This window comes from Poeciliopsis prolifica, unplaced genomic scaffold, assembly GCF_027474105.1.
Source record: "Poeciliopsis prolifica strain line A6 unplaced genomic scaffold, Auburn_PproV2 SCAFFOLD019, whole genome shotgun sequence".
NCBI classification, from domain to species: domain Eukaryota; kingdom Metazoa; phylum Chordata; class Actinopteri; order Cyprinodontiformes; family Poeciliidae; genus Poeciliopsis; species Poeciliopsis prolifica.
In genome coordinates this window covers 2,098,852-2,125,656 of record NW_026562394.1, presented here as the reverse complement: position 1 = coordinate 2,125,656, position 26,805 = coordinate 2,098,852, and the positions used below count along the sequence as shown (strand labels likewise).

At 37.4% G+C, this 26,805-nt stretch overlaps 2 protein-coding genes across 5 annotated transcripts; both read left to right on the top strand.

Annotated features, from left to right (window-relative positions):
* Positions 1-747: 747 nt before the first annotated feature.
* On the top strand, positions 748-16,328 carry map7d2a (MAP7 domain containing 2a). 4 transcript variants are annotated; one of them, XM_055043726.1, is made up of 18 exons: positions 748-958; positions 1,037-1,089; positions 3,262-3,354; positions 3,813-3,899; positions 3,977-4,054; positions 4,611-4,774; positions 4,965-5,061; positions 7,081-7,170; positions 9,745-9,851; positions 9,946-10,061; positions 10,137-10,468; positions 10,561-10,708; positions 10,836-11,004; positions 11,735-11,839; positions 11,959-12,009; positions 12,188-12,227; positions 13,539-14,211; positions 14,666-16,328. In XM_055043726.1, exons 2-18 carry the CDS (start codon positions 1,053-1,055, stop codon positions 14,919-14,921), a joined length of 2,643 nt encoding a protein of 880 aa, XP_054899701.1. In that variant the 5' UTR covers positions 748-958; positions 1,037-1,052; the 3' UTR covers positions 14,922-16,328. The 4 variants fall into 4 exon arrangements, with proteins under 4 accessions (XP_054899701.1, XP_054899702.1, XP_054899703.1 ...); XM_055043727.1 differs by having other exon boundaries at positions 748-1,089; positions 10,140-10,468; XM_055043728.1 differs by having other exon boundaries at positions 748-1,089; positions 10,564-10,708.
* A 1,170-nt stretch (positions 16,329-17,498) lies between these two features.
* On the top strand, positions 17,499-26,482 carry si:ch211-114c12.2 (uncharacterized protein LOC336578 homolog). Its single transcript, XM_055043691.1, has 10 exons — positions 17,499-17,576; positions 19,302-19,370; positions 19,509-20,168; positions 20,510-21,148; positions 23,710-23,822; positions 23,956-24,058; positions 24,957-25,020; positions 25,521-25,592; positions 25,693-25,837; positions 25,978-26,482. The coding sequence occupies exons 2-9, from the start codon at positions 19,330-19,332 to the stop codon at positions 25,825-25,827; spliced, it is 1,827 nt and encodes a 608-aa protein (XP_054899666.1). The 5' UTR covers positions 17,499-17,576; positions 19,302-19,329; the 3' UTR covers positions 25,828-25,837; positions 25,978-26,482.
* Positions 26,483-26,805: the final 323 nt, after the last annotated feature.

The window sequence follows — 26,805 nt, the reverse complement described above, 5'->3', positions numbered from 1 at the left end:
TTCTTCTTCTTCTAAAGCGTTTTCTGGCAAACTGTGTATTACCGCCACCAACTGGACGGAGATGTAATTCAGAAATATATTTTTCCTATATATCTTCAAATCTTAACATTACTAAATTATATACATACACACTTACCCACTATACATACTAAATCCTCACAACTAATTTTGTATCTTAAAAAAACTATATATATATATATATATATATATATATATATATATATATATATATATATATATATATATATATATATATATATATATATATATATATATATATTTATATATATATATATATATATATATATATATATATATATATATATATATATATATATATATATATATATATATATATATATTAATATATATATATATATTATATATATATATATATATATCTATATATACATTCATCAATGTGGCTGTCAGTATTACAATCACAAAACCAATTAAAACCTGTTTTTTAAGTTATTTAGTGTATAAAACATGCTGAGTCCACATTTCAATATTCAAAATGTTTATTAATCAGATGTAATAAGTAAATTTATTAGCAAGCGGAAAAACTACAAAAAATAATTAACAGAAGGCTCAGAAACATTACCATGCGTCAAGGTATATAATTTAATTTGTGAAATTGATTACTGAATGGAACAATGATAGTTTAATGATGTGGATATGACAGCGAGTTATAGCTGCGTGCTATGCGCAACGTGGTCACAGTGCTCGCTCACGCTGTGACGCACGGGTGGGTGCTCCAAAACCCGATCGCATGCGCTCCATCATCCAGCAGCATCGATCCCCTCATCCACATCCTCTTAGCCTTTTCTAACGACCTTCAGTCCCCAGAGCTGCACGCCTCAGTTGTCTTTGTCCGTCGTGGTGGCTCCAGCTGTATTTATTTATTTATTTTTGGTGCTGCTCCTGCCGCCGCTGCTGTTATTTTGGAGGAAAACGGGTACCTGCATCAGCATCACTGCGGACGGATTTGGTGGAACAACAGCTAATTCATACATTTCTTTGTTTTCTGGCTCAGATCGCAGCTGAAATCCATGGCGAAAACGAACGCGTCATCCATTGCAGTGACAGGTAAGCTTCATGCAGGGTTTGTTTTGGACAAGGTTTGAAACAGCGCTGTTGTATTTACGCCGGGATTAAAAGCAGACTCATGGATGACGCAACTCATCACCGCTTTATGTGATGTCTGCACTTACCCGTTTTATTGTGCAGATCTTGGTGTTTTTTTATAATACATCTTCCTAAAATTAATTTGCAACACGCCGAAGAAACGTGTCAAATGTGTGTTTCTTTGTTTCCCCACTTGATACGTGAATTCAGCGGATCATTTTAGACAATGCGATTCACATCAATGAAAGCGTTGAAATACAAAAGAAGAAAAGACAACTTCCTATAAACATGGCATGCACATGGATTATCGGATTCTCGTCGTTAATTATGTGATGATTGAAGCATGAGACAATATTAAACGCGATTAAGATTAATATTTTACTTTAAGTGAGTTTCGCCACTCCTCACCCTGAAAGAGGGCACATTTCCCTGCAGGCCAGATCAAATTAGCTGTAATGAGAGCAGATTGGCCCTTTTCTGTGCTCACTGCTTCTAACAGAAAAAAGTCAACTGAAAACCAAGGACTGAGATTTACAGCCATAGTTTAGTTTACACCAAAATAATAAAAATAAAACCCTTTTTGTTTTAACTTTAATTCTAATGTGATTGATTTATGTAAGAAAAAAATGTAGGCACCAACAATTTCAAAGGGCTGAATTACTTCACTATCATGATGGTAAAATTAATGCAGCAGTTAGAAATCTGGTATTTACAACAGTTCAGTGTAAATTGAACTAGTATTAATACAGTTTATAGAAAGCATTTCATTCTTCCTTTCCTTCTTTCTTTCTTTCTTTCTTTTTTCTTTCTTTCTTTCTTCTTTCTTCTCTCTTTCTTTCTTTCTTTCTTTCTTTCTTCTTTCTTTCTTTCTTTCTTTCTTTTTCTTTCTTTCTTTCTTTCTTTCTTTCTTTCTTTCTTTCTTTCTTTCTTTCTTTCTTTCCATCAGCATCATATATCATAACCGGGTGTCAAGTAGTATATTTTGGAATCTTAATATTTTGTCATTAAAAGGTCACATGCTCTAAAGACTAAAAATGTAGATATTTATATGTTTAAATAAATGAAAATATTTCAATTTAAATACGGACAGGGTGGCCATTGACCTTCCTCCTCCCCCTCTTGGGGGCGCCAGTGCTTCAAAAACGTAAAGGCTTCTCTGAAACCACCTGATTCATTACCTAATGGGTCTATTATGCCCTCAGAAGCATCAATAAAATGTGTTTTTGTACAAATGTTGTAACCAGTGTGTTTAATCCAGCCAGTCAAAAGCTTTGAAATTAGACCCGAGCAGCACTGGGTAAAACACATTCAAGCTCAGACCTCATCAGTGTTACATGCCAGGTTTGACCTCTGATGTAAACCAAGTAATTCACTTGATGGAGTGAAGTGACATTTTGTTGACAGTTTAGGTTGTGATGCACATATTGATTCAGTGAATTTGTGGAATTAAATGTTTTATATGGCAGTTTACACTGCTTTTGTCAGGAAGGCTATGACAAAATTCAGCCTGCCATATAAAAACTTATTACATTTTTATTAGCTTTACTGAGAAATCTTTGACTGAAACTGTGAATGGTTTTATTTCTTGTATATGTTTGTAATTGATTGATGTGAGATTTTTTACAATATGATAATGCAGATTAAATAAAACACAGTTTCACAGTATTTACAAAAAATGCAAAATATAAAAACATTTAATTGCTTCTGCATTTGTTTATATGTAGATTTTAATAAACCGTCTAGCAATGCACAGCACTAGGTAGGGGAGGGGCAGTGTTCTGTATGCTTGAGAAAACTCTGATCAGTTTAGCACTTTCTTATGTATCACATAAGGAACTGTGATTTAAAGTCAAAAGGTCTTTAACTCATCAAAGGGAATTTAAATCATCCAAAGGGTAAATTTGACATTTTTTATATCTTTAAAATCTTAAGTTTTCACACTGACCCAGGTCAAGTTATAGTCTTATTTCAGTACATGTTATGAGTTGAAAGGGAGCATTTCCTTAATCTGTCAGTCCCGACAGCCCTGTCCACATACAGCTTGCTATTACAGCTCCAGAGCATTTTGTCCATGCATTTTATTGTTAATGCAAGAAAATCACCCTTGTGAACTCTCATCACATTGTGCATTAGGGGAAAAGATGGCACCACCATCTATTACTCTCCTTCCTGACAAGAAATCGCCGACAAACGGCCACAGCTCTCCTGGTCGGACTGGAAAAACAAGTGAGTAATCCTCTCTCTGTCTCTCGTGCTTCAGTCACATAAATCCCATTTTATTTCCACATGATGTCATCTGGATAAAAATCCCTTAAAGTACATTGATTTAGACTTCTATCCAATTTCTAGTAGGTTCCCACAAACTTTATCTGTAGGTTTTATTTTGATAACTTGACGTCAGGTTTCATTGTTGTCAGGAGCTCGTTACAACTCAGCAACACTAACAAGAAAGGACAGTCAGCATACACAAAGTGATGAGCACTTCTCTATGGCCAGGGTGTTGCGGTTCATCCTTGACATAAGGCATTTTGCAACATAATGCATTTGACACACATAAGCTTCCTTCAATTGAAGGCAAGTCCACCCCTGCTGGCAGAAAAGCAGTGCTGCAGCTCAGTGCTGAAGTCCTTTTCAGGACAATCCGAGAATGCGTTTTAACCCCCAGGTGATTGTTTTGATTCCAGCTCCATCGAACGCAGAGAAGAGGCCACACATGAACGGACATGCATCCCCCTCCCATCTAACAAGCAATAATCATGGAGGGAAACAAAGTGAGTGTTCCTCCCTGACGATGCAATCCCTACTGCAGTCTTGCCGACTTTTTCTGACATCATTACTAATCTTTTAGGTCAGGAGGGCTACATGAAGACTGACGACAGGATGCGTTTAGCCAAAGAGAGACGAGAGGAGAGGGAGAGGAGTCTGGGTAGGCTGATGTCTTGTTTGTATTTTTTTGCTCAAAGCTTTCTTTGTAAAGTTTAATTGTGATATAATATCTGTGGACCGTACTGGGTTGTATGAGGGCTTTTCTTGTCGGTAGAATATTCATTTAGAGTTCACTAGGTTTCTGATATGATGAGCTGTGTCATCCTAGAAAGTCTGAGAGGATCACGGAACGGTCTACAAAAGTAGGTCTTTGACTAGGAGATAATCCTGCTTCTCCAGTGGTTGCCCCGTGGTGACAAGGATTTTTATCTCAGTGATTTCATCTAGAGCAAAGAGACAGGCGAAATCAAGCTCATAGGTGCAAACTACAATAAACTTCTAACATAAAAGTTACATGCAATATAAACTGAGTTAGATGCAACACGCTTATCACTGATTTATTGTCGGGTCTCATGTTTAACATTACAAATATCTTGGCATTTTAACAAGAATGTGTACAATCTTCCACATTCACTGTATGACTGGATGTTAATGTTTTAACTACATAACATAATTTAAAACCATAAACTATGGTTTTAAATTCTTGCTTCTTGCAGCGGCCAGAGAGCAGCTGATCAGGGAGAAGGAGCGCAGGGCTCAACTGCAGTACGAGCGCACCGTGGAGGAACGCTGGAAACGGCTGGAGGAGCAGAGGCAGAAAGAGGAGCTCCGGAGAGCTGCAGTGGAGGAGAAGAGAAGGCAGCAGCTCGAGGAGGAGAGGGTCAGACGAGTTTAAAAGTTTTGTTTTCAGACCTTGACATTGTGTAGTACCAGACTTAAAAAGCATGTTAAGATTGATCGCTTTTGACTTCATGCATTTGGAAAATAGCTGCTGATATTTTTTGGAATGCCAAAGTCCAAGACGAGGTGAGGGAATTTAAACAAAGTAAGTTTATCCATGTTACACGCAGGAACGGCTTGAGGCCCTCATGAAACGTTCTCTGGAGAGAAGCCTTCAGCTGGAGCAGAGAACCAAACGCTGGGGAAGGGGTTATCCTCCTGGAGCAGGTAGGGAGGTTCAGATACAAATGTCATTTGTTCTGTAAGACTCAAGGATCTTTGTTGCCTTGCACACTTACGGACTCCTACTAAACATGTGTGTTAAGCCTTAAAGCCTAATAGAGAAGCAAAATCTCACTGTGACTAATTGGAAAAAATTCAACCTTTGCTTATATTTAACCAGAAATGAAACATCTCATGTTAAGAACAGTTTGTTTTCTGAAAATCAATTAATTCCCCACTTATTAGTTCAACTACATATATTTAAACTGATTATAATTGAGACATATTTTAAAGTTGATTAGAGTGTCTGGGAATCTTTTGTCTACAAATTGCCTCTAATTAAAATAGGAAAGTCAAAAGCAAGTGCGATTAAAATATATAAATATATCAATCTTCAGGAGAAGGCTACAGGATCCTGCAATTAGTATTTTGTAAAAGAATTTAACAAAATTCTTTTAAAATAATTTAAAAAGAAGGACAAGATTGAGTGCTGGTTTATAAAACAAAAGGGTTTCTTTTTTAAGTTTTTTTTACAAAGCACAAACAGCATCAAGGGTTCCTTCTCTTCTCCTCTCAATGTAGAAAAAGTAAAGGTTGGATTTTTCTAAAGTTTTTATTGTAAGATTTTGCAACAACAACAAACATAAATAAATCAGCCCAAGCCTTTTTTTAGCATACACACGCAACATTGCGCATGTTTTAATGAGAGCTGTGACCATTGCTTGTGGCCTGCTTATTGAAGTTTGCATGAATGCATCCAGCAGACAAAATAAGTGTGGAACATGTCAATGTTTTCTTTTCCAGTTTAAATATTTCTAATAGGGGCATTAACAGGAAATTTACCACGTGTCAATAATGACTCAAGTGATCCACACATATTATGAAATCAGAGCAAATTAATCCACAAAGAATTTCCTAGGCAAAATTTTCGAAGTACATCCAAAGAGTTCACCTTTGGTCTCGAGAGGAGATTAAATTCTCCTAGTACTTTAACTGGCTTGTCCAAATCTACAGCATCAAACTTTAAACAAGCTTCAACATGGTTTTCTTCAGCAGGGCAGTGACTTTCCATACTTGAATCTTCGACAATGTGGACAAGTCTTGGACCACTTTTTTGCTTATTTCTTTGACTTCTCTGTCAGAAATCTTAAAGCGGTTCCTGGCAGTGTTTTATTTATGGACAAATGATCTTCTTTTCAGATTGTCACTCCAATGGTACTCACTGGAGAATTTAGAAGCTTAGAAATACACCTGCAGCATTGCTGTTAGTATAATTTGCTGCATTTAAAATTCCATATGAAGATTTCTTTGCATTTAGATACTTCAGTGCTTTGTTAATAAAAAATATTCTTTAAAGGTCATTGTTGAGGGACCTTAAGTAATATGTGCTACAACTTTTACTTTCCATTTGGGTTTAATAAGATATTTTTGAATTTGAAGTGAATTGAATCAGTAAGGTAAATGATACTGAATGTTTTCTTAATACTGACAGATTTCAGCTGATTTCTTAGCTTCTGTCACCTTTTGCTTACCATTTATGAAGCTAACAATGGCGTTATTTGCTTCGACTACCATTACATGTATGATGTACTTGAGTTTTACCAGATGTCAAGGAAACATTTTGAAACATTTTCCAAACTGAGAAAAACGTTGATGGTTTCAATATTTATTTTACCCGCTGTATCTCTTTTCCCAGAGAGGCATTATAGAATTACATGTCGGCATGGGTGTCTCTTCTCCATCTGTAGAAATCACGTTCTGAACCTTTGTGACTAAATCCAGTGCTGGTAAATGCTAACAAAAGCTATCAATATTTTTTTTATCATCACTCACATTTCTGGTGTCACTGAATTCATCACTACAAAACATGTTCAAACTCACACAATATTCCAGTTCACTCTGCATCGTCACATCCCTGCTGGTATGTTAATTCTCACTCATTCATCACAGCTGGATGAGCTCTTTATCAAAGAAACTGTTCATAATGCTCTGTTTGCTCTGCTCTGCTCCGCCCGCTGCCTATAGGTGACTGTGAGAATGTCCCACTCCCTTTCTCTGCTGCCTCCGCCTTTTCCCATGGCATTGCCTCCCCCCATCCTGCTGTCAGCGGATCTGGTAAAGTTAAGCCCCCACCCATCACCTCCCAAATGCGTCTCCCCCATGTTCATCCAACAGTTACAGTGTCTGTGTGACCATTTTTGTTTCTAGATTGAAACAGGAGTTCAAAAATGCCAACTCTTCCTGTGTTGCAGGAGGATTTTTTCTTCTTTTTGTCTTGGTCTGTGATATAATATGATGCAGTGCTTAGCAAAAGTTTTTATACCCTTTGAACTTTCTTTCACAACTTAGTTTCTAAAAATATGTTTCACATTTTTTGTGTCAAAATTGTTGCAAAGCTATGCTTTCTTTAAATTCCCCCTTTCTGTGACACTAAAATAAAATATGTTGTTTAATCTCACTATCAGTACAGCTCTATGATGAAGGCCTCAGTAAACTGTTTGTTAGTGGACATCAGTCAGACTTCCACAAGTAGGAGAATCTATTGACAGAGTAACTAATAGTCACCTAACATTTATGCATCACAATGGCTCAGTCAAAGTCCACATCAAGATCTGAACAGAATGTTTTTCAGATTTATTCTATTTCTTCAATTTCACAATTTTGCTCTACTTTGCATAAATAAAATCCTAATGTTGCTTGTTACGTGACAAAATTTGGAAAGGGTATAAACATTTTTGCGAGACACTGTACATGTGTGATAATGTCTATGCTCAGCCTGGTTTCATTATTCTCTGTTTGGTCTCCTTAGTGGAAGCCTCCATCACCGGTTTAGAGGAAATGAGGAGCTGCAAAAACTTGGACACATGTCTCCATGGTTCAAATAGGGACAGATGTTATACCAGAATCCTTCACTGATTAACATTCACTCTGATTTTCTGGCCTTGATGTGAGCTGAATTTATCCAAATGCAATCCTATTGATCCTTTGGTGGATGAGCTAATTTTTGTTCAGATTTGTATTGATGTACATTTGAAACAGCACCACCTTGCAGGAATAATAACAATCGGAAAATGGATCAGCATCAGTAACTTTATAATTGTTGACGGGAACATGCTGTCCTCCATTATTCCATCTCCCATGGCCAGATTATTTGCTCTAGTAAACATATGCTTTCAGTGACTAAAACTCTGCGCAGACTGCTTAAAAGCCAGCCTCTGGATTAATATTCCCAGCTTAGTGATCCCTTCAGTTACTAGGAACATCCTAAAGAGAATTGGATCAGGATGTCTTGGAGATCTCAGTGGTCTGAAGAGTTTGGGATGTTTGTCTAGTTTTTCTTTTACATTTTTAACCTGGGATTGGGATTAAAAAGTGACAGCAGCCATGTGGCGCTGACTTTGGCTTTTCACAGCAGAGATAAATCACACATGACATAGAATAAAAATAGACACAGATATTGTTAGCCCAATGAGATGACTTCTGTACTCCTCAGAGGTTGCTCTTATGTCGGGGAATTACAAAGACTATTTCTGGTGTCTTTAAATGAAGCCTATATTTAGGGCTTGTTTTTTGTGATTGTGCTTTTTACAGCAAATCTGTCTTTTTTTAAATTTTCTGATACTGTTTAAAGTGTGGCAGTTCAGTTTTTACATTATATTTTATTAAGGAAAAAGAAGGGAAATTTACTAACTGCAAGTATTCATGTTAAACCCTTACACAAAACCTAACCTTGACAAAACTCTGAGAAGGAAAAACATTATTGTCCTTTCTGTGATGCAATAATTGATTCACAGAAATTAAATCTCATTTTCGCCTCCTGATTCTTGGATATCATGGCTCCTGTGATGGAGGATATTTTATTTCAAGTATGAATCATGAACATGTATCGCACATCATCGCATATTGTGATTCCAACCCCTATCTTAAATTATTTCTGCAGCACTGTCTTCACAAATCGCCCATGGGAAAGATAATGAAAAAAAAAGCTTAAAATAAATTTGTCTTTTACGGTAGCAGCATCATTTCGCAAAACCTTTAATCTTTTTAGTGCACATATTCAGTGGTGGGTAAACTGAAGGGAGTCTACTGTTTTGAAGTAGCTATACTCAGCAAAATAACCAATGTCAGTCACACTTACTATTGACTATAACATTTACTAATAATGCATTTATTTGAAATGTTATAGCTGAACACTAAACTCATAAATTTTTTCATATGAGTTTTTTTGGCAAAAAATTCAGCTTTACTGAATTTCTCATTGGGATTATGCTACAGCAAAAAGATGAATTTATTTGAATATCATTGACACAGTTTAGTCTCATCGTCTCACATTAAATTATTCAAGTTAAGGTCAAACAGCATTAACAAGTTTATTGTAGATTTACTAATTGTCAGACTTGTATAAGAGTTTATTTAAAGAATTAAAAAAAAAACTCAAACACTTGTGGATAGTGGCACAGAAAATGAGAAATTAAAGCCTATGTATCTTTTTATATATTGTATGTAACCATCTGGTTTCCTTTGGTTTTATAACACTATTTTGTCATCAACAAATCAGACTCTAAATATGAGTTCATACAAGTTATGTATTCTGTAGCTGAGTTCACTTTACACTGTCCGGGCAAATCTTTTCTGTCTATATGATATTCAGTTGTAGAAAGTGATTCAAATGCGTGTGCTGTTGTGCAGCACCGTGCAGCCCTCACAGGTCACCTTTCTGCAACGCACTCAATGCTGCAGCTCCCAACAGAGCAGGACTTCAGGGAGGTTCCCAGTCCACTCCCAGTACCCCAAAGGTCAGATCTTCATGTTATGTTAAACATACTTACACAAAATGAGCAGCAGCTGGATAAACACTGGTTTTAAGCCTTATTCAAACTCTGTTTTCAGAAAGAGCGTCTGCGCCGAGACAGAAGAACTGCTTCCCCGGTTTGTGGATCCCCTGTGAGAAGATCTGAATCCCCAGCAAGTGTCACTAGGCAGCTGACTTCCCCCTCTGCCTCCAGGTAAGATTATTTGTTGCAGAAATTTAAGGTTGGATGGTCAAATATGCAGTTCTGTATCGTCGGTCTCTCTTTTAGCAGATTAGCGTCAAAGACCCGTACCCAGTCTCCCAGCAGTTCTCCTCAGTATCTGCGTTCTCCAACCAGATGTCACCCTAACCAGAATGATGGCAGGAAAGGAGAGGATAAGAAGCTGGAAAAAATGGGGGAACAACCCAAAGCGGAGTCAGCAGCAAGAACCAATGCAGAAATCAAAAACCTAAACTCATCTTCACAAGGCCAATTTGTTAGGAATTTGAACAGAGATATGCATGAGAAGAATCATTCGCCTGACAGAAGGAACCAAATGACACCAAAAGCAGATCCTTCAGAGAGAAGATTGCATGTCAATGGACAGAATGAAGACAAAGGTAAAGTTAGATTTACCTGCAAATGCATTATAATTGATCTCAAAGCAGATTTCATGTAAGGATTTTAATGACATCTTTCCCATGTTTTTCAGAAGCTGTTGGAAACCCATCCACAGGAAAAATGGGAGCTGGCACAACGAATGCAGAGGAGGCTACAAGGCTGCTGGCAGAGCGCAGGCGCCAGGCTCGAGCTCAGAAAGAACTGGAGGAGAAGAAACAGGAAAAAGAGCAAGAGGAAAGGTGAGTCCCTTGTAAAAATTTGGAGTTCTGACAGCTGGTTTGGACATCAAGTCTTTGTAGATTGAACTTGTAAAAAGTGCAATCTAGAGTTTTAATCCTTGCTCTTGATACTGATAATTTCGATCAGATTGAGGGAAGAGGAACAGAAGAAGCAGCTTGCTCAGCAGCAACAGGGGCAACAAGCGAAGGCACAACAAGGGGAGATGAGACGGAACAATGTGATGGACCACCACAGGCTCAAGCTGGAGGAAGACAAAAGAAAGGAAGAGCAACAGCAGGTCCAGATTGAGGCAGAGGTCAGTCACAACAACGAGGCAGATATAAAGCTTTATTTGACGGTTGAACAGTGGCTTGCAAAGATATTCATACTCATTAAATACGTTTTATATTTTGTGATGCACAACAACTTCAATGCCACTCTGAGTGGCATTGAAGTTTCCATTAACTTGTGAGTTTTAACAAAATAACTATTTTGTTAAACTGAGTTAAAGCCGTAACGCTTGCTGTAACTGGAGTGAAAATAAATTTGAAACTTAGTCTTCAAATAGATTTAGGTTAGATTATAATGACTTTGACTAGGTCATTCTAATTCATTGATGTGCTTTGATCTAAACCATTGAATTGTTGATATGGTTGTATGTCTCAGGTCATTGTTCTTGTTTTTAGCCAAACCCATTTTTTCATTAATTTTCACCAGCATCCCTGGGTTTGGTAGGAAAAGAACATCCCCAAAGCATTATGCTGCCACCACCCTGTTTCCTCATGTGAATAGTGTTAGTAGAATAAGGTTGAGTTTCCTAAAGACATTTCTATTTTGGTGTCATCTAACCAGAGGATTTATGAGTTTTTTTTCAGCAAAGGTTGTCTTCTTGGTAGACTTGTAGAGTGCAGGAAAAACATTACAGAGTATATAGGATATGATTAGTTTTGGAAAACACTATCTTCGCTTTTTATAGATATTTCTCTTTGTAGATGTTTATTTTTTTATTTTTTGCAACAACTCCACTTGTTTTCTATGACAAATAGAAAGAAAAAGCAAAGGTGCAGGCTAAAGAAGATGCAGAGCGTCAGCGGCAAGGCAGAGAACAGCAGACACAACAGGAAGAGGAAGAGCGGCTACTCAGGAAAAAGGTTTAGTTAAACAGAATTATCTTCAGAAATTAGCAAAAACAATCCAAGGCTACAGTTGCCAATGTGACTATTCTAATTCAATAGTCAGAAAGTAAATCTCCATTTAAAATGTTTTGCAGAGAATTGAGGAGATTATGAAGAGAACCAGGAAGAGTGAAGCTGACATGAAGGTAGTGTGAGAGGCCTTTATCGCCTGCAGATTGTGCAGCCAAGCTCCCCTGCCCCCTCCTAACTTTCTTTTAGTGACTGCTTGACTTTCTGTTTTTGCTATTATTATTATTATTAAATTTTATTATTAATGACTCTTTGGTTTTGTGTCCTCATTACCTCTGTTGTGCATTGAATCAGAAAGAGGAGCAGGTGCAGACATTGCCGGTCTCACCTCCAGGTTAGTATACGTCCAGTCAGCCTGAAAACCTATTTAAGTTTGCTTGCTGTCCATGCTTATTTTGCCCCTTGGCTGTATGCCTTGCTGCTGTAAAAATGCAAACAGGGCATGTTTGGTTTCTGATTTCATTTTTCCTATCAGCAAATCTTAAGCATGTGCAACAGCAATCTTAATTTCTCTGAGCTGGATTGTCTAAGCCTGGCAGACGGCAGCGACTTCTGATGCTTTGGCTTTGGTTCTTCAGAATGTGCAAAAAAGAGTGCAACAATCAAACAAACAAACAAAACAAAACTCTACTGGTGAAGATCAGACTTTGCATGGGGACTGCAAATTGCATTCAGCAAGACAGATTGATTATGCACAGTTATTAGGCAAACTAGTTTACATAATTACTACGCAACATTGCAAAATATTGTTCACTTGTTAGATAATATGAAATAGATGTCATAAAACTATGATATATTTAGTTAATTTTTCAGTGTCTGCTTCTTGATCTCTTTGTAATCGGTTTTACGTCCAGAAGCAGCCAACGCCTCAAAAACCACTGCTGTTCAAAACTGTACATTCAAATACTTCACACATGAATCCAGAAAAAAACTGATTTATTAATCTGTTTATTAAAAAACCTTTTTGTTATATATTTGTTTATAGAAAAAGTTAAAGTGTGCAGAGGTATTTGCTAGAAGTCAATTAGTGTTCCATCTCTTGTCTTAGCAATATTTATTCATTCTGCTTTTTGAAAGTTCTCCAAATCTCTCAGATAATGACATGTCATATTACAAGGTGAAAAAAGTGACATTTTAAATTGGGTCCGAAAACTTCTGAGATCCACCACAGGTCAATTAAGCCAATGCCAAAAATAAAAACTGCATGCCTATGATTTTACCAATTTTAATAGATGGTTTTCTTACCTGCTATTCATGTGTGAAAAGCTACATGCCTAATAATTGTGGATGCGAAATGTGGAGGTGAAGAAGCAGCAGTGAAGGATTTTTTTCCTCTTGATGCTGATTGGACATCCCTCACTGCGTAGCTGTACTATGGGAGCTGACAGTAAAGCCAGGCCTCTCTTCTAAATACCCTTGGAACATTTTGGCAGCATGGTGTAGGGAACTGACCTGCAATGTGCAACTTAACACAATTTTATTGTTGAGTTTCATAATGAAAGAAAGGCTATTTTTGATCCCTGCTCTCTCTCCATGACTTTGGTCACCTTTATAAGCTCTGCATTTTTAACCAATACCAAAAAAATACCCAGAAATATTGGAAGAACATTTTAAATCCACTGTAATGTCTTTATATTTTTCACAGGGGATGTAATTACCAAAGCTCATGTCATCAAGCAGGCAAGCAAAAAGGTTGAGTTTCAGGTGAAAGAGGAGATAATGCTGCAGGTTGAAACAAAGGAAAGAGTTACCCTCAAGAAAGAAGCAGCAACAGCAACACAGATGGACAGTGAGAAGAGTAAACAAGTTCAAAATAACACTCACCCAGTCACACAGGCACACAGTGTTCCTGAAAAGAAACCTGAGAAAAAACAAACCAGTAAAGAGAATTGTGGAAGCCAAATCATCAAAGAGGCCAGCGCCAGCACATTGAAACAGCAGGGCAGAGAGATGGAGTTGAATCTGAACACACAGCACAGATCCATTGTCAAAATCACCACACAAGTTCAGAAAGAGTCGACTGAACTGAGAGAAGACACTAAAGCAATGGGAAGACAGGGGAGTGTGATGAATGGAGCAGTGAAGGGTGAAGGAAGTGCCTTAAAATGCAGCCATCCGACCTCTGAAGGAAGCAAACAGCAAAGTAATGTATCAATCTCAGCTGAGGAAAAGACTAAAAAGGGTCCTGACGATGGGGTTGGTAGATCCTCTTTGACAATGGTACCATTGGTCCATTTATCACCACCAGTCATCAAGCTGGAGACATTAGATGTGAAAAGAACTGAATCCTGCGATGATGTGCAATCGATGGATGTTAGGTGAGTCCTTACATACTGTGCCTCACAGAAATATTAATAATTTATTAACTTTCCCTGCACTCTTTGTGTTAGAACCAAAAACTTTAATGCGTTTGCTTTGATTTTATACAATGGACCAACTCAAACAAGCTTTGCACATCTAGCGATTGAAATTTTTGCCCAATCTTCTTGGCAAAATGGCTCAAGAATGTTGCATCCTTTTGATGTCTTAGATGTTGTTTAATCACTAATGTTTTTAGCAACAATTCAGACAAAAAAAACAGTATTGGTCAAATTGCAGCCAGACAACTGCAATTGGTGCACTGCTACTATTTAGTAGCTTTATCCTCTTGATTGTATTTACGGTATCATTAGGGTGTGCCATTGAGACATGAGACAACATGTAGGCTGCCTCAGGAAAATTAAGCATTTAAAGTTCATTTAAATTCTATTTCTTTCTCACAATGTGTTTCAGCCCAGCTTCGAAGGAGGAACTAATATCCATCCCTGAGTATTCGCCAGATAATGAAATGGAACACGGTTTCATGAGCCACAATCAGGCTCTGAAGGACTTGATGGACCTGACAGGGAGTGCCACACACACAAAGCTCCCTTCTGAGAGCACCATAGGAGACTGCAATAAGAACCTGATACGAGGGGTTGTTAGTCCCATGACAGATTCAAAGCTCATAGGGGTAGCACCCCCATCCTCAAACAAGCTAAGCGTTTAGTTGTTTGGTTAACTCTTCCTTTTCTGCTTGTATCAACTTTCTTCTATGACTTTACAACCTGTGTGATTGTAGCGACGGGAATCGAGCCATAGAGACTGACTAAAAAATGCCCACTGTAAGCTAATAATAGAGCTTGTGAATTTATCTGTGAATGATTTGTTTTTGATTTTAAAAAATGAGGCTGACTCAAAAGTGCTTGTAGAAAACAACCAAAAAAATAATAATTAAATATCAGGGTTCTAGATAGAATAGAAACTAGAAAACATAGGTTTCCTTTCTTGCATTAGTTTGTTATAAATTGCATAGATTTCTCATAGACCTGACACAATATTGAACTATTAAGAATTGATATTCTTGTTGCATTTCAAACTCTACCATCTTCCTGAATGTTTAGATTATATTCACTAACTTGGTGGAGAAATGTGCTCTGTCAAGTTGTGTTATCCATGGATGCATTAATGAATGAAAGTATGAAAGCAAGACTCCTCCCTAACTGGTAGAACCATTTTCTTCTTCACCCTATAAAACCTTGTCATGGAACTGTTGACTTATTGAAATAATTCCCCTAAGTGCATGTCATAGAGCAAAAATGATGGCTGTCAAAAAAGATGTTGCACAACTTTTCAACCAATAGCACATTCATATTTTTTTTCAGTGAAAGGGATGAATTTATGATGGTATAAGAAGCAAGCCAGTCATCCTTTATTTATGAATTAAAAAATAGCAGAGAAAAATCCTGACAGCTGAGACAATTTCATGTTTCTTTAAAGGCAATGTGTAGCAGCAACTTGCTTTGTTGGACATAGTTTTGGTAAATCTGTCATGCAGAATCAAAAGACTGGCTTTGGATTGACACTGTCTAGTGCAAGAACAATAAAGATTCTGCTTCAGCAAAAACCTGTTTGAGCAAGTTGTGAAATAATATTATATTTCACAATAAGTTGTGAAATATAATACCATGTTACCCAACATGGTATTATATTCCTTGTTGGGAAATTAAGTTTTAGAAAAACATGCCTTAACAAGAAGTGACTGGTTCATGTTATTATTCTTTGTTTTATTTCAGCAAGTGTGTGCAGCATTCTTGGAAATATACTTTAGGCTCTTGAGCTATTTAAACTTCTTGAACACAAAAATAGAAGGTGATATTACCCAGGTGAAAACATATGTAGCATAACCATTGCATTTGTGCTGTTTTGCACATTAAATTATCTTCTTATAAACATGTGCATTCTGACTACTAACTAAAACATGGATGTAGAAAAATACTATATTCAGGTCTGCTCATATACCATAACTCAATTGTATCACGGTCAGCTTACATTATGCAAACACTGTAGACCTTGTTTGTGCATGGTTAGCATGATCATCACTATGTAATCCTGTAGGAATCTAAATAAAAAACAAAGAGTAACAATAAGAATTGTGAGTTTCTGTGTGTGTTAATGTGAGTTTTCCTCAAGCTGGTAGTTTAAATGCAAAATGCAATCACATTGTACTGATTATCTAAGTTTATCTTTAGAAAAACAAATGCTCAAAGAACAAAATTATTGACAAGTGAAACTGATTGCATCCAGCAAGATCTGTGAGCTCTAAGAAATTTCACAGTGCAGATATAATTCACTCATCTTTCTGATTATGTTACAGAAATTGAATCATTGAATCATATTGGACTATACAGCAAATATTAAGTTATTTAAATAAAAGAGCAAAATAACTCAGTTTTTGCTCTTTACAACCTTAGTTCTTACCTTAGTTCAGTAAAACTGAGTTTCTGTTATCAGCCATTAATTATGGACTATTTTGGATATTAGAGTGGTTATTTGCTGACAACAATTTTCTTCCTGTATGAATAATTTGTTGGTTATGACCGAAGAAATATGCGGAAATTGCAGAGATAAAAAAGTATTAAAAGAGAGCAGCCCAACATGTCTAAGAGTGTTTCTGTGTTTGAAACACACAAGGGGAGCAGAATAATTCCATAAAAATAACTGCAAAAATGCAGAAAATTACGTAAGTAAAGAAAGTAAACAAAACATTTGGTCTATGGATGTTAAGATTTGTTGCATTTTTGAAGTAGCCCTTGAACTTACCTTTAGTAATGTTACAAACAGAAAGTAATGCATCATAGTCAAGTGGGAGACAGAAAAAGAATTGTGGATAATTTTAAAGTTAATTACAAATAAAGCAGTGCTTTTTGAGTTAGAGATTAGGATGTTGTTTTAAAGTTAAACCCCTCTTTATCATAATTTTACTCTTGATTTTAATGATTTTATTGGTCTTCTATTCTATTATTTGTCATTTCCATTCTACTCCATAAAAGTGCATTGCATTATTAGTTTATGTGGAATCTCAATAAAATATACACAAATTTGTTGCTGTAATATAGTGCATACGAATAGTCTATCTTCTATTTTTTTTTTACTAAAACCTAGTGAGTTTCTTATTCACATTTGGTATTTGTCTTTTAGAGAGAATAATACAAAAGAAAAGTATTTCAATCGATTTTGCGGCAGTCACATTAACACGCAGTTTTTCCTCCCAGACGTCAGGTGGCGCTGTGAGGTATTTTTGTCGAAATACCTTGGTATGAGGCGAGCTAAAGGCTATCAGTGTCGCACGTAGCTTTTCATCTTAGGTATCGGTTGGCAGTTGGTAAGTTCCTCACCTTATACTCGCAATAAATTAGTCAATTATCAGAGAAACAAAAGGACGTTTCTGTTTTTATGTCTAACATGGTGTGAAAATATTTAAATAACACACATGAAAGTTGTGAATACCGTTTCGTCGAGGGTTATAATAGCTAGCTTCGATTAGCTAAATTAACGGCTAGACGTTCTTAGCTTCCTATCAGCTCGATGTATAACAGTTATTGATGAGGAAAACGTAACATTTCCGCTTTATATTAGACGGAAGCAAGCTGGGTTTGATTTTTCGTCTTTACCAGCGTAAATTCCGTCACCGACTCATGGGATATATTTTAACAGCTGTCCAGAGTCAAAAGCTAAAAATGGAAACGAAGAGTGCCCTACCCCCGTCACCATAATGGGAGCTGAAACATAATAAGCCGCCACCATATTGAGCACATTGGTTTCTTTGTAGTATTTTACCTTGGTGATGATAAATTTACCCTAAATTAATTACAGTCTGTGACATTTGAAATGCACATACAACGAGGACTCATCGCTACTTATGACGGCGGATGTGACTGATGCATAGGACGTTGCAGTACAGATTTGAGTGACTGTACAGCTGACTGAGAATGTAATTCCTCGCGTTGGACATGTGAAATAACTGGGAGTTGGAATGTTTCCTAAAATGCTTTTGTCCCTTGGACCGATAATATGAGGCCCAGAGTAATTAACAAGAGTAATTAAAAAACAAAAACAAATTATGTCTCTGGTATGTTTATGTTATCAAAAAAAGGTTCTAGAACTTGCCACTTCTTAAAGCAGATTCAATGTTTTTGAGGGTGAGGTGCATTCAGTAGCAGAATTGCCAGTTTAGTCCTTGAGACAAATCAGACTGGGTGTAGTAGTAGTACAACTGATAAGAGATGTGGCAGGAACTTTGAACAAAGGTTACAATAGTTTTGAAAATTAATGATTTGCCTAGCTAGGATTAGTTCCATGTTAATGGTCAAAAATGTTTTCAGTGGTTTTTAACAATGGTTAGCCATAAAACTTATTAAATCCATTATCTGATTGTTTATCTACGATTTAGGGTGAATATTCTAATCTGCTTGCAGCCAAGGCAGTGAGAACCATTGTTCAGCTTCAATTTATTGGAGTCTGGCAGCTGAGTTAAAATTGTCTGTATTTCTCTTTAGGGCTTGGGTTTAACTGTAATTAAAGACACAACCCCTCTGATTACCAGCAGAAGGAGACAAAAATGAAATTATCTCAATTTTCAATGAACATTATTGTTATGTAAGCTAACATTATCTATCTTCTATCAGTTAAGTAAATTACAACATTAACTGTTATTTTTGGGTTTATTTTTAAATGTTAATATAAGCATTAACATTAAAAAATAAAATAAATGTCTTTATATGCCAATTAATATGGAGACATCAATATCAAAAGTGTTAAATTAAATTCACTGGAACTTGCAGATACCCAGCAGTAATGGTATTCAATCTGTACTATTGATTGATTTTTTTCTGAATATTTAATCTTTGGCAGACTACTCATTTGTAAAAAACTGCCAATAAAACAAACTGACTGGTACTTCTTTTTAAAGGAAATGTTACGATTACTGTCATTGACTAATAATTCAAACTAAAATCTAAGAAATTCTTTGTGATAGGAGAACCTCATTCAGTAAAGGTCTGCAGTAGACCAGTAGTATAAGTTTTTTAATTTTTTTGTTCACCATTAGTCCATAGGTTATACACTCTCTTCCAAAGATGGTGCGAACACATTATGGACCACCACGCTTGAAGCCCAGGTAACCTCTTTCAAATGATGATGTTTTGTTAGTTTTCCTTTTTGGTATTTTGTTATTAGTTATTGATTAATATTCTTAAATTGAAAGGATTTAAAGTATTTGCTGCAAACCACCTTTTTATTTCTTGTTCTCTGTCAGACCCTATGAAGATTCTCATCGACACAATGAAGGAAGTTACAACCCAAACTCAAAGAGTCGACGAGATGACCAGGGATATCCTAACAAGTCCCCTCCTAGCTGGCGAGAATCCAGAGGCAGAGGACGAGGCAGACCAGCACCAGTGGGCAGAAGGGTTCCTGAAATGGGACCTCAACGGGAGCCACGATTTAGTCACTGGAGGTCTCACAGTCAGGATTCCTTCCAATCCCACTCTCATAAAATGGACCAACATCATAGCCATCGCAGGCAGTCTCCATTGCGGCTGAACCGTACCCCTCAACATCGCTCATCCCCTCATAACCCTCCACACATACACCAGAGTCAAAGGGGTCCACCTTTTCACGGCCACCCTTCAGGTCATAGGTCACCTTCCCCAAGACATTTTCGTAGCCACCCAGCTGACAGGAGACCAGGATCTGCGCCTCCCTACCGAGGATCTTTTAGGGGATACAGAAGACAGTCAATTTTTTCTCCTCGAGATCCTCATCCAAGAGAAAGAGCCTATGAACAGTCGGGTCATGGCATGAAGCGCTGGAATGAACCTGGATCGTTCTCTCATCTGCACAATGGAGAGCATCGGCCCTCTGGGCCACAGAGGAGCCCCAGAGAGGTGCCAGGGAGAGGCTCATGTACAGAGAGGTACAAGCACGAAGCACCGCCCCAAGCTGGGTAAAATTATGTCAGGAGGAGGCTTGAGGTTGGCCACTTGTCCAAGCGCAGAAGGTGTAATGATGAGCTCTGCCCTGCTCCCGATTATATTATTTACATGGGATTAAATTGGGTCTGATGTAAATGGGATTAAGAGGAGCATTACTTCTGTAATTGGTCTCTGAAAGTGTACCTCCCCCTACCTGTTTCATTCTGTCATGGCTTCAGAGAGGCCTGCCTTTAAAGATAAAAGTTAAACCTTCCACGTCCCACTTAAAATGGCAATGGATCTGTCATTATAATGATTTTTCTATTGTTTGATGGATGTGCAGGTGGTCAACTCAACAAGATTCCAGGAGGCAACGCGGTCCTGTGGAGAGGCAAGGCAGCAGATCTCACAGTCGAGAGAGGGCACAAGATGCCCCTCACCCGCCCGCCTACAGAGCCCCCCCATGGAAAAGCGGCCCTCCACCACCATCATCACTCTACAGGAACCTTCCTGAGAGAAATGTTTCAGGACCCCGCAAGAGGAGAATATCAAACATCAGCATGCCCTCTTCAGGCCCTGAACCGTATTGTGGCAACCCGAAGTACCCTAGGAGAGAGAGACCCCAGCTGATGAGTATTCCCAGGCCATTCGGTGGCCCACCATTCGCCTTTAGGGGTAGAAGTTACCTAACCAGGGGCCGGGGGTTCAGAGCAGCGTCTCTCATGAGGCTTAGAATTCCTCCAACTATAAGACCAAGGCCTCGTTTGGGCGATATTGCTGCACGGGGCCATGTCAGCTCTGTTCTTGCCATCAGGAAGAGACGTTTCCAGATGAAGACTGATCCCTTAAAAAACGAGGAACCGAGAAGGTTGACACCACAACAGTCTCCACCAGAAGAGGATGACAAAGCCAGCAAATCTTCAGGAGACTCTGACACAGGAAAAGAACAGGTGGAATCACGCCGGTCGTTGAGCAAACACAGGTATGGTATTCTCCTTGTAGCACTGTTCGCAGGGGCTTGATGATGATGATTAAGAGGTCAAGAAAGAATGTGTGAAAAGGGTGCCAGCAGTGGAAAGTGGAGATGTCATGAGCTATATTTGCAACAGCCAAAGCCACCATTTCAGGAGGCAAAGCCACCATTATTCTGAAATGACACCCTAAACTGCGTGCTACATACATCTCAAAATACCTACCTTTGACGTTGGATGAAGAGAAGGTTTATTCTCCAATTACAAAACCACATTGTTAAAGCTGGCTTGTCAGTCCTAACAAATGTAAAGTAACCGTATGAAGAGGAGAAATTGGAAATCCTCTCTGAGCCTAAAGCCTGAAAAAGCCTCTCTGCATGCTGTGGAAAATTCTTCAGTCTCATTAAAGAACCCAAACTTTCATAACTCCATTTGTGCTTGGTAAGGAGAGGACTCAAGATGATGTAACCATGACCCAAACTATCTTCAACAGCTTTAAGTTACTGGAAGTCAATCAGCCATAAATGAAGGTTTGAATAAGAGATGCATCAACATTGCTTGCTGTGCTCAGCCAACAACTATTCATGGCTTCTAATCTTGCAAGAAACTGGCATGCTCGAAAAACAAATTCCCAAGAGTAAGGATCAATCTGCAATTAATACTATAAGTTGAAATGTGCCCATTGCCAAGAGACAGCAAGCCATTTAAAAGATTACAAGAATTGTTTGGAAAAATCCCATAATATGCATGCCAGTATAAGAGATTCCCAAGAAGAAAAAAAATCCACTCTTAATCATGAACCAATTGTGCATGGAATATGCAACAAATGGTTATGCTTAACTGTAAAATAATTAACATGGCAAAGCAAAACCTATTTAAAAAATTGTCGACTTCTGGAATGATATATTGTCATCTTGAAGAAACCAAATGTCTATTTAAAGAAGTGGAAATACAAGTAATGGGAAGAATCACCCAAGAAGGATCTCTAAACCAGCTCCTGTTTATAAAGCTTTACATCAGCTGATGTGTGAAAGTTTGATGTTTAGCCATCAGTACCATTCAGAATTCATACAGTGAAGAGGAATCAAAACCTACCATTTGGACTTAATACGTTATGCTTGAGATGGAGGGCTCTGCTTCTTCCGAGTCACAAGAATTTTACCAGGATTTGCTCTTGCTCCACATTTTCAGAAGTTCTTCAAATATTAACCATTTTGGAGCTAGATTTTTCTGCTCAACTCATGTTTCGAGATGCATTATTTCAACTACCCAGAGATGACCACAAAAAATACTCAAAGGAGAACTAGCGTGTCAAAACTTCAATGGACTGTGGATAATCGACAGGACAAATATGAGAAAACCCAAAAGAAAACTTGCAAGTCTTATTTTAATTTGAGACATGGAGATGCACACATGGGGACCATTTAACCACACCACCATGTTGTATTTTTTTTCAGTGATTTCATATTGATCGGCTTTCTCCGTTATTCTGTACTCCACATCTTATGTGACCTAAATCTATTCAAACAGAACATATCATCAAACGAGATGGAAGTCAATCAATTTACATGCTGTCTAATCCAACCAAGATATAACCACCCCTCTATTTCCTGCAGCACTAAAGCCCAAGACACTCTTATTCAGTACATGACTATTCAACAAAAATGAGCTTTCCAGAAGAAGAGGAGGAAGAACTCAAAAGAGAGTATGAACGAACAACTTATTCTGAAGAGGAATACATTTTTTGAAAGGCTCATTTGTCTTGCAAAGTCCTCAGTGAACCGCCTTAAGATTCTTACTCGGAAGAAGAAATAATCCAGCTTCCCCATCTCTCTCAAATTGCAGAAGTCTTCAAGACAAATTCATTTAGACAAGAAACATATTTTAAGAGCCCCTGGAATAATAATCATTACTGGAGAAAACAGAGAAACGTCAAGGATTGACTGATAAATTCATCTGAAGTGTGTCCAAACACCCATGCTGTGATTCTAAAAAGGAAGAAGACTTGATATGATGCAGTCCAGTATCTTAACCTCCCGCCTGGATTTGACTACTCTAACAATTGATGAATAAATGGAGACAACTCAGATTGGTTCAGGTTACAAAAATAGGAGTAAAGAAGCATGGACATTCCTGGGTTTTTGTAAGTACCTAAATAATGTGTGGCTCTATGATGGGGGTATTCAATTGTGGTCTGGAGCTGGGGTACTGCAGCTTGTAGACATGTCAACAGACTTGAGTCAAATGGCTGAAACGCCTCTTCAGCGTGCAGTCAAGTTCTCTAGAGTCCTGCTGATTACCTGATTGTAGGAATCAGGTGTGTTAAAGCAAAGACACATCTAAAAGTTGCTGGACCTCAAGGACTCGAGTTGGATACCCCTGGTCTATAATTATATCTGCCTTCAAACAGTTATATGCTTTTCAAATTAATTGTGTTTTACCTCTAAAATCTGGTCAGGGTAGTATATATTTTTTCCACTTGATTTTTTTCTTTTTTTTTTAAAGGCCAATAATGTTGTTGCTTGTATCAATTGTAAAAGCTAAAAGTCGACTACTGTTGGTCCCTCCCCAGATCTTCTCCTATAGAGAAACGTGATCTTGTTGTTTTGTCCCACTGGCCTCCGGGACCAAGCTCGTCCAAAGACGGCTCGCCTCTGAAAGGTCAGAGCCCAAAGTCGAGAACAGGTATGTGGTTTCCATCTGTGGTCCGGAGTACCATAAAACACAAATTTCAATCAACAGGCTTAACATGATTTGCTTGACTTTCATTTTTACGCTTGAAATTTTGATGTGTAAACACTTTTTCTTTAAACTCTAGACCGCAGTTCAGATGGGGAAAGCACATCGCATAGACGCCTCTCAACCGATTCCAGATCACCTGAAGACAGAAAACATGGATACATAGATAAAAGAGTATTTAGGTACCATAAATATCACAGTTCACATAAATTTAATTGTCTGAAATTTGGATGTGAAGTGACAGACCAACACAAAGTAGCACAAATTGTTTGCCTTTTTATTAAAATTTCAACAGTGTAATAAGTTTAACAATAAAATTTTACTAATCTAATTAATAAATCATCTAACTGTTTGTAATTTCATCTCAGTATAAATCCAGCTATTTGTTAAAGATAATGAGAGAACAATGAGTATAATGAAGACCAAGGAACACAGCAGGTCATGGCTAAAGTTGGGCAGAATGTGGCCCAGCTGCAAACTGGACTTTTCACTTACTCTGATCCTCTGGAAAATGTGAACTTTAGTCAAAGAAGCAACTAGGACTATACAGGGATCCAGAGTTTAGATGGGGAAAATTTGTTGACTCGCCCACCTGAATTGTTTTTGTGTTATTTTGACCTTTACAAAAGAAGCACAACAAGAATACCATCACCCCAAGAAAACAATAACACTTTTTGTTTGCTGTGACTGTATTGGAGACAAGACGAACATGGAAGAAGGTGTTGTGGTCAAGATTAAACTCTTTAGCCTATGTGGGAAAACTGCTGCATGTTTGAAAAGTATCTGTTCAAACTTAAGCTATTTTACTAAGAAGGATAGACAGAAAGTTCACTCTAGATTTAGAAAGCTGGTAAAGGCAGACCTGAAGAACTTGCAGCTGTAATTGCACTAAGAGGAGCTCTAAATACATGTTCACCACATACATCCATTTGTTAAAAAAAATATGAAGCCATGTGTTTTTTCCCTCTTCTCAGATGTGCTCTACTTTGTGTTGATATGCTCACAAATCATGCGACCATAACTATTATTTTATTGTAATACTAATGATGCATTTTAACATCCGACCATTTATTTTTCCAGACCCGATCATGAGTTGCATGACAGACCTCAAAGGTTGTCTTTCAGGAGACCAGGACCAATACAAGTAAGCGAATAAAGTCATTTTACATATTTTAGCTTGACTGGGTGAGGGTTTTTTTTTTTAAGCCCTTTTGGGCTTAAAATTACCCAGGGCAGCAAACAAAGAAAAAAAAATCAGACGGGATCCAAAGATGCAGAGCACATAATTTTTTAATTTATTATAAATTTTAAGAAATGAATTTTCTTACATTGTGAAAGCCAAAGGATTCCTCCTTCTCAACCAATAGAGTGTTAAGGTTGTGCTTTCATGGCAACATATGATCAGGTGACCTGAAAAAGATAGTGATGAGAAAAACATCTTAAAGTTAATTTAATAAACTAATCATCAAAGTTTAAGCCTTTCCTCAACACAAATTAAAATCAGTACATTTGTAAATTTTGTTGATAAAAAGCACAAGCAATACATCACCTGTTAGTGAGGTGGTGAATACCTCAACAGTAATTGTTGAATTTAGCCTTGTAAGGAATTCTGTAAATGTATATGCTCACCTTCTGCTATTACAGCGGCCCAGAATTCCTGGTGGTTCAAGGAATACGGGCCCAGACATGTCGGAAAATATCAGAAGACCTCTGATGGTATGTGGAACTCTTGACTGTTTGCAGATCTTTGACTTTCTGTGTAAATATTGAGAAAGGCCATAAAACTCCTCAACTAATAATTGAATTTTTTTAAAAGGAGACTTTAGTTCCGCGTCCTTTTCCAAATCAGAGACCAGTGTTCAGAAAAAGCTACAGCATCGTGTCTAAATACCGCAACATGAGGGTGATGCGTCAGCGTGCGCCTTACAGTAGACCCAATCAGCAACGCTAGCGACAAACTGGTGAGTTATGCAAAATTCAATACACTTTAGTATTAAAATGTTTTTATGTTTTGTGTTTAGATAAGACATATCTAGCAAGTAAATTCCTAATAATTGTATTCAGATAAACTGTATTCTGCTTTTTTTTTCTTTATATATAGGCACCAAATTGTGATTGTGGAGCTGAGAAACACTGAAACCTCTAGTACAGAACTGCTCTATGAAGGTGGACTGCACAAACCTGTACAGCTTCACCTCATACCTGACCAGCTTGTATGTTGTGAAATTGTCCCTTCTAAGATGTTATCCCTGATGTTTCATTTGCTTCATTTAACTACTGCTGTACTCAGTTTTAGAACGTTTCAAACTGTTACCTATTTTATATATACATATATATGGTTTGGGAACGTTTGCTTTAAAAGTCCTTGTAAGTCCTGGTTTTACTTCAAATCTATCAGTTTTTTTTTTTGTTTACAAGCAGCAATCAAACATTTACTTTGATACATGACTTTATAAACTTGTACTGATCATGTCAGAGATTCACTCTAAATAAAACTAGAAATGTAACAGTTTTTTTTCACAAATCTGTTCGATATGGACTTGATAGATCAGTATTACTTTGTTTACAAAATAAAATAAAGCTAAAAGTCGACATTGTTCACTCTTTCCTGTCTGAATAGCATGTCTTGTGTTTTTTTTCTAAGAAAGGTGGAATTTGTGATTTTTTTTATATTAACCATTTAATCCAATTTACTTATAAAGTTTCTATTCACGTCAAATATTGTTCAGGACACCTTCATGAACAGATCCCATTTCTGTACAGTACTTTTTCAGACTTATTGGCCAGTATTTAAAGTCATGTCTGTGGCAGGAATCTACGCCTCATTCTGATCTAAACATCTGTAACCGTGAAGAAAGATATCAGCATATATCCAGGTGTTCTGTGAGGATTTTGAGAGAACATTAGTAAACAGACGGATCGAGGAACA

Bases quoted from the DNA above. Each gene is read 5' to 3' on its own strand.
- map7d2a (XM_055043726.1), top strand. From the start codon at position 1,053: ATGGCGAAAACGAACGCGTCATCCATTGCAGTGACAG. The intron at 10,062-10,136 runs GTAAGATTATTT...TCTCTCTTTTAG, and splicing joins ACTTCCCCCTCTGCCTCCAG to CAGATTAGCGTCAAAGACCC. The intron at 10,709-10,835 runs GTGAGTCCCTTG...AATTTCGATCAG, and splicing joins GAAAAAGAGCAAGAGGAAAG to ATTGAGGGAAGAGGAACAGA.
- si:ch211-114c12.2 (XM_055043691.1), top strand. From the start codon at position 19,330: ATGGTGCGAACACATTATGGACCACCACGCTTGAAGCCCAG. The intron at 21,149-23,709 runs GTATGGTATTCT...GTCCCTCCCCAG, and splicing joins CGGTCGTTGAGCAAACACAG to ATCTTCTCCTATAGAGAAAC. The intron at 24,059-24,956 runs GTACCATAAATA...TTATTTTTCCAG, and splicing joins ATAGATAAAAGAGTATTTAG to ACCCGATCATGAGTTGCATG.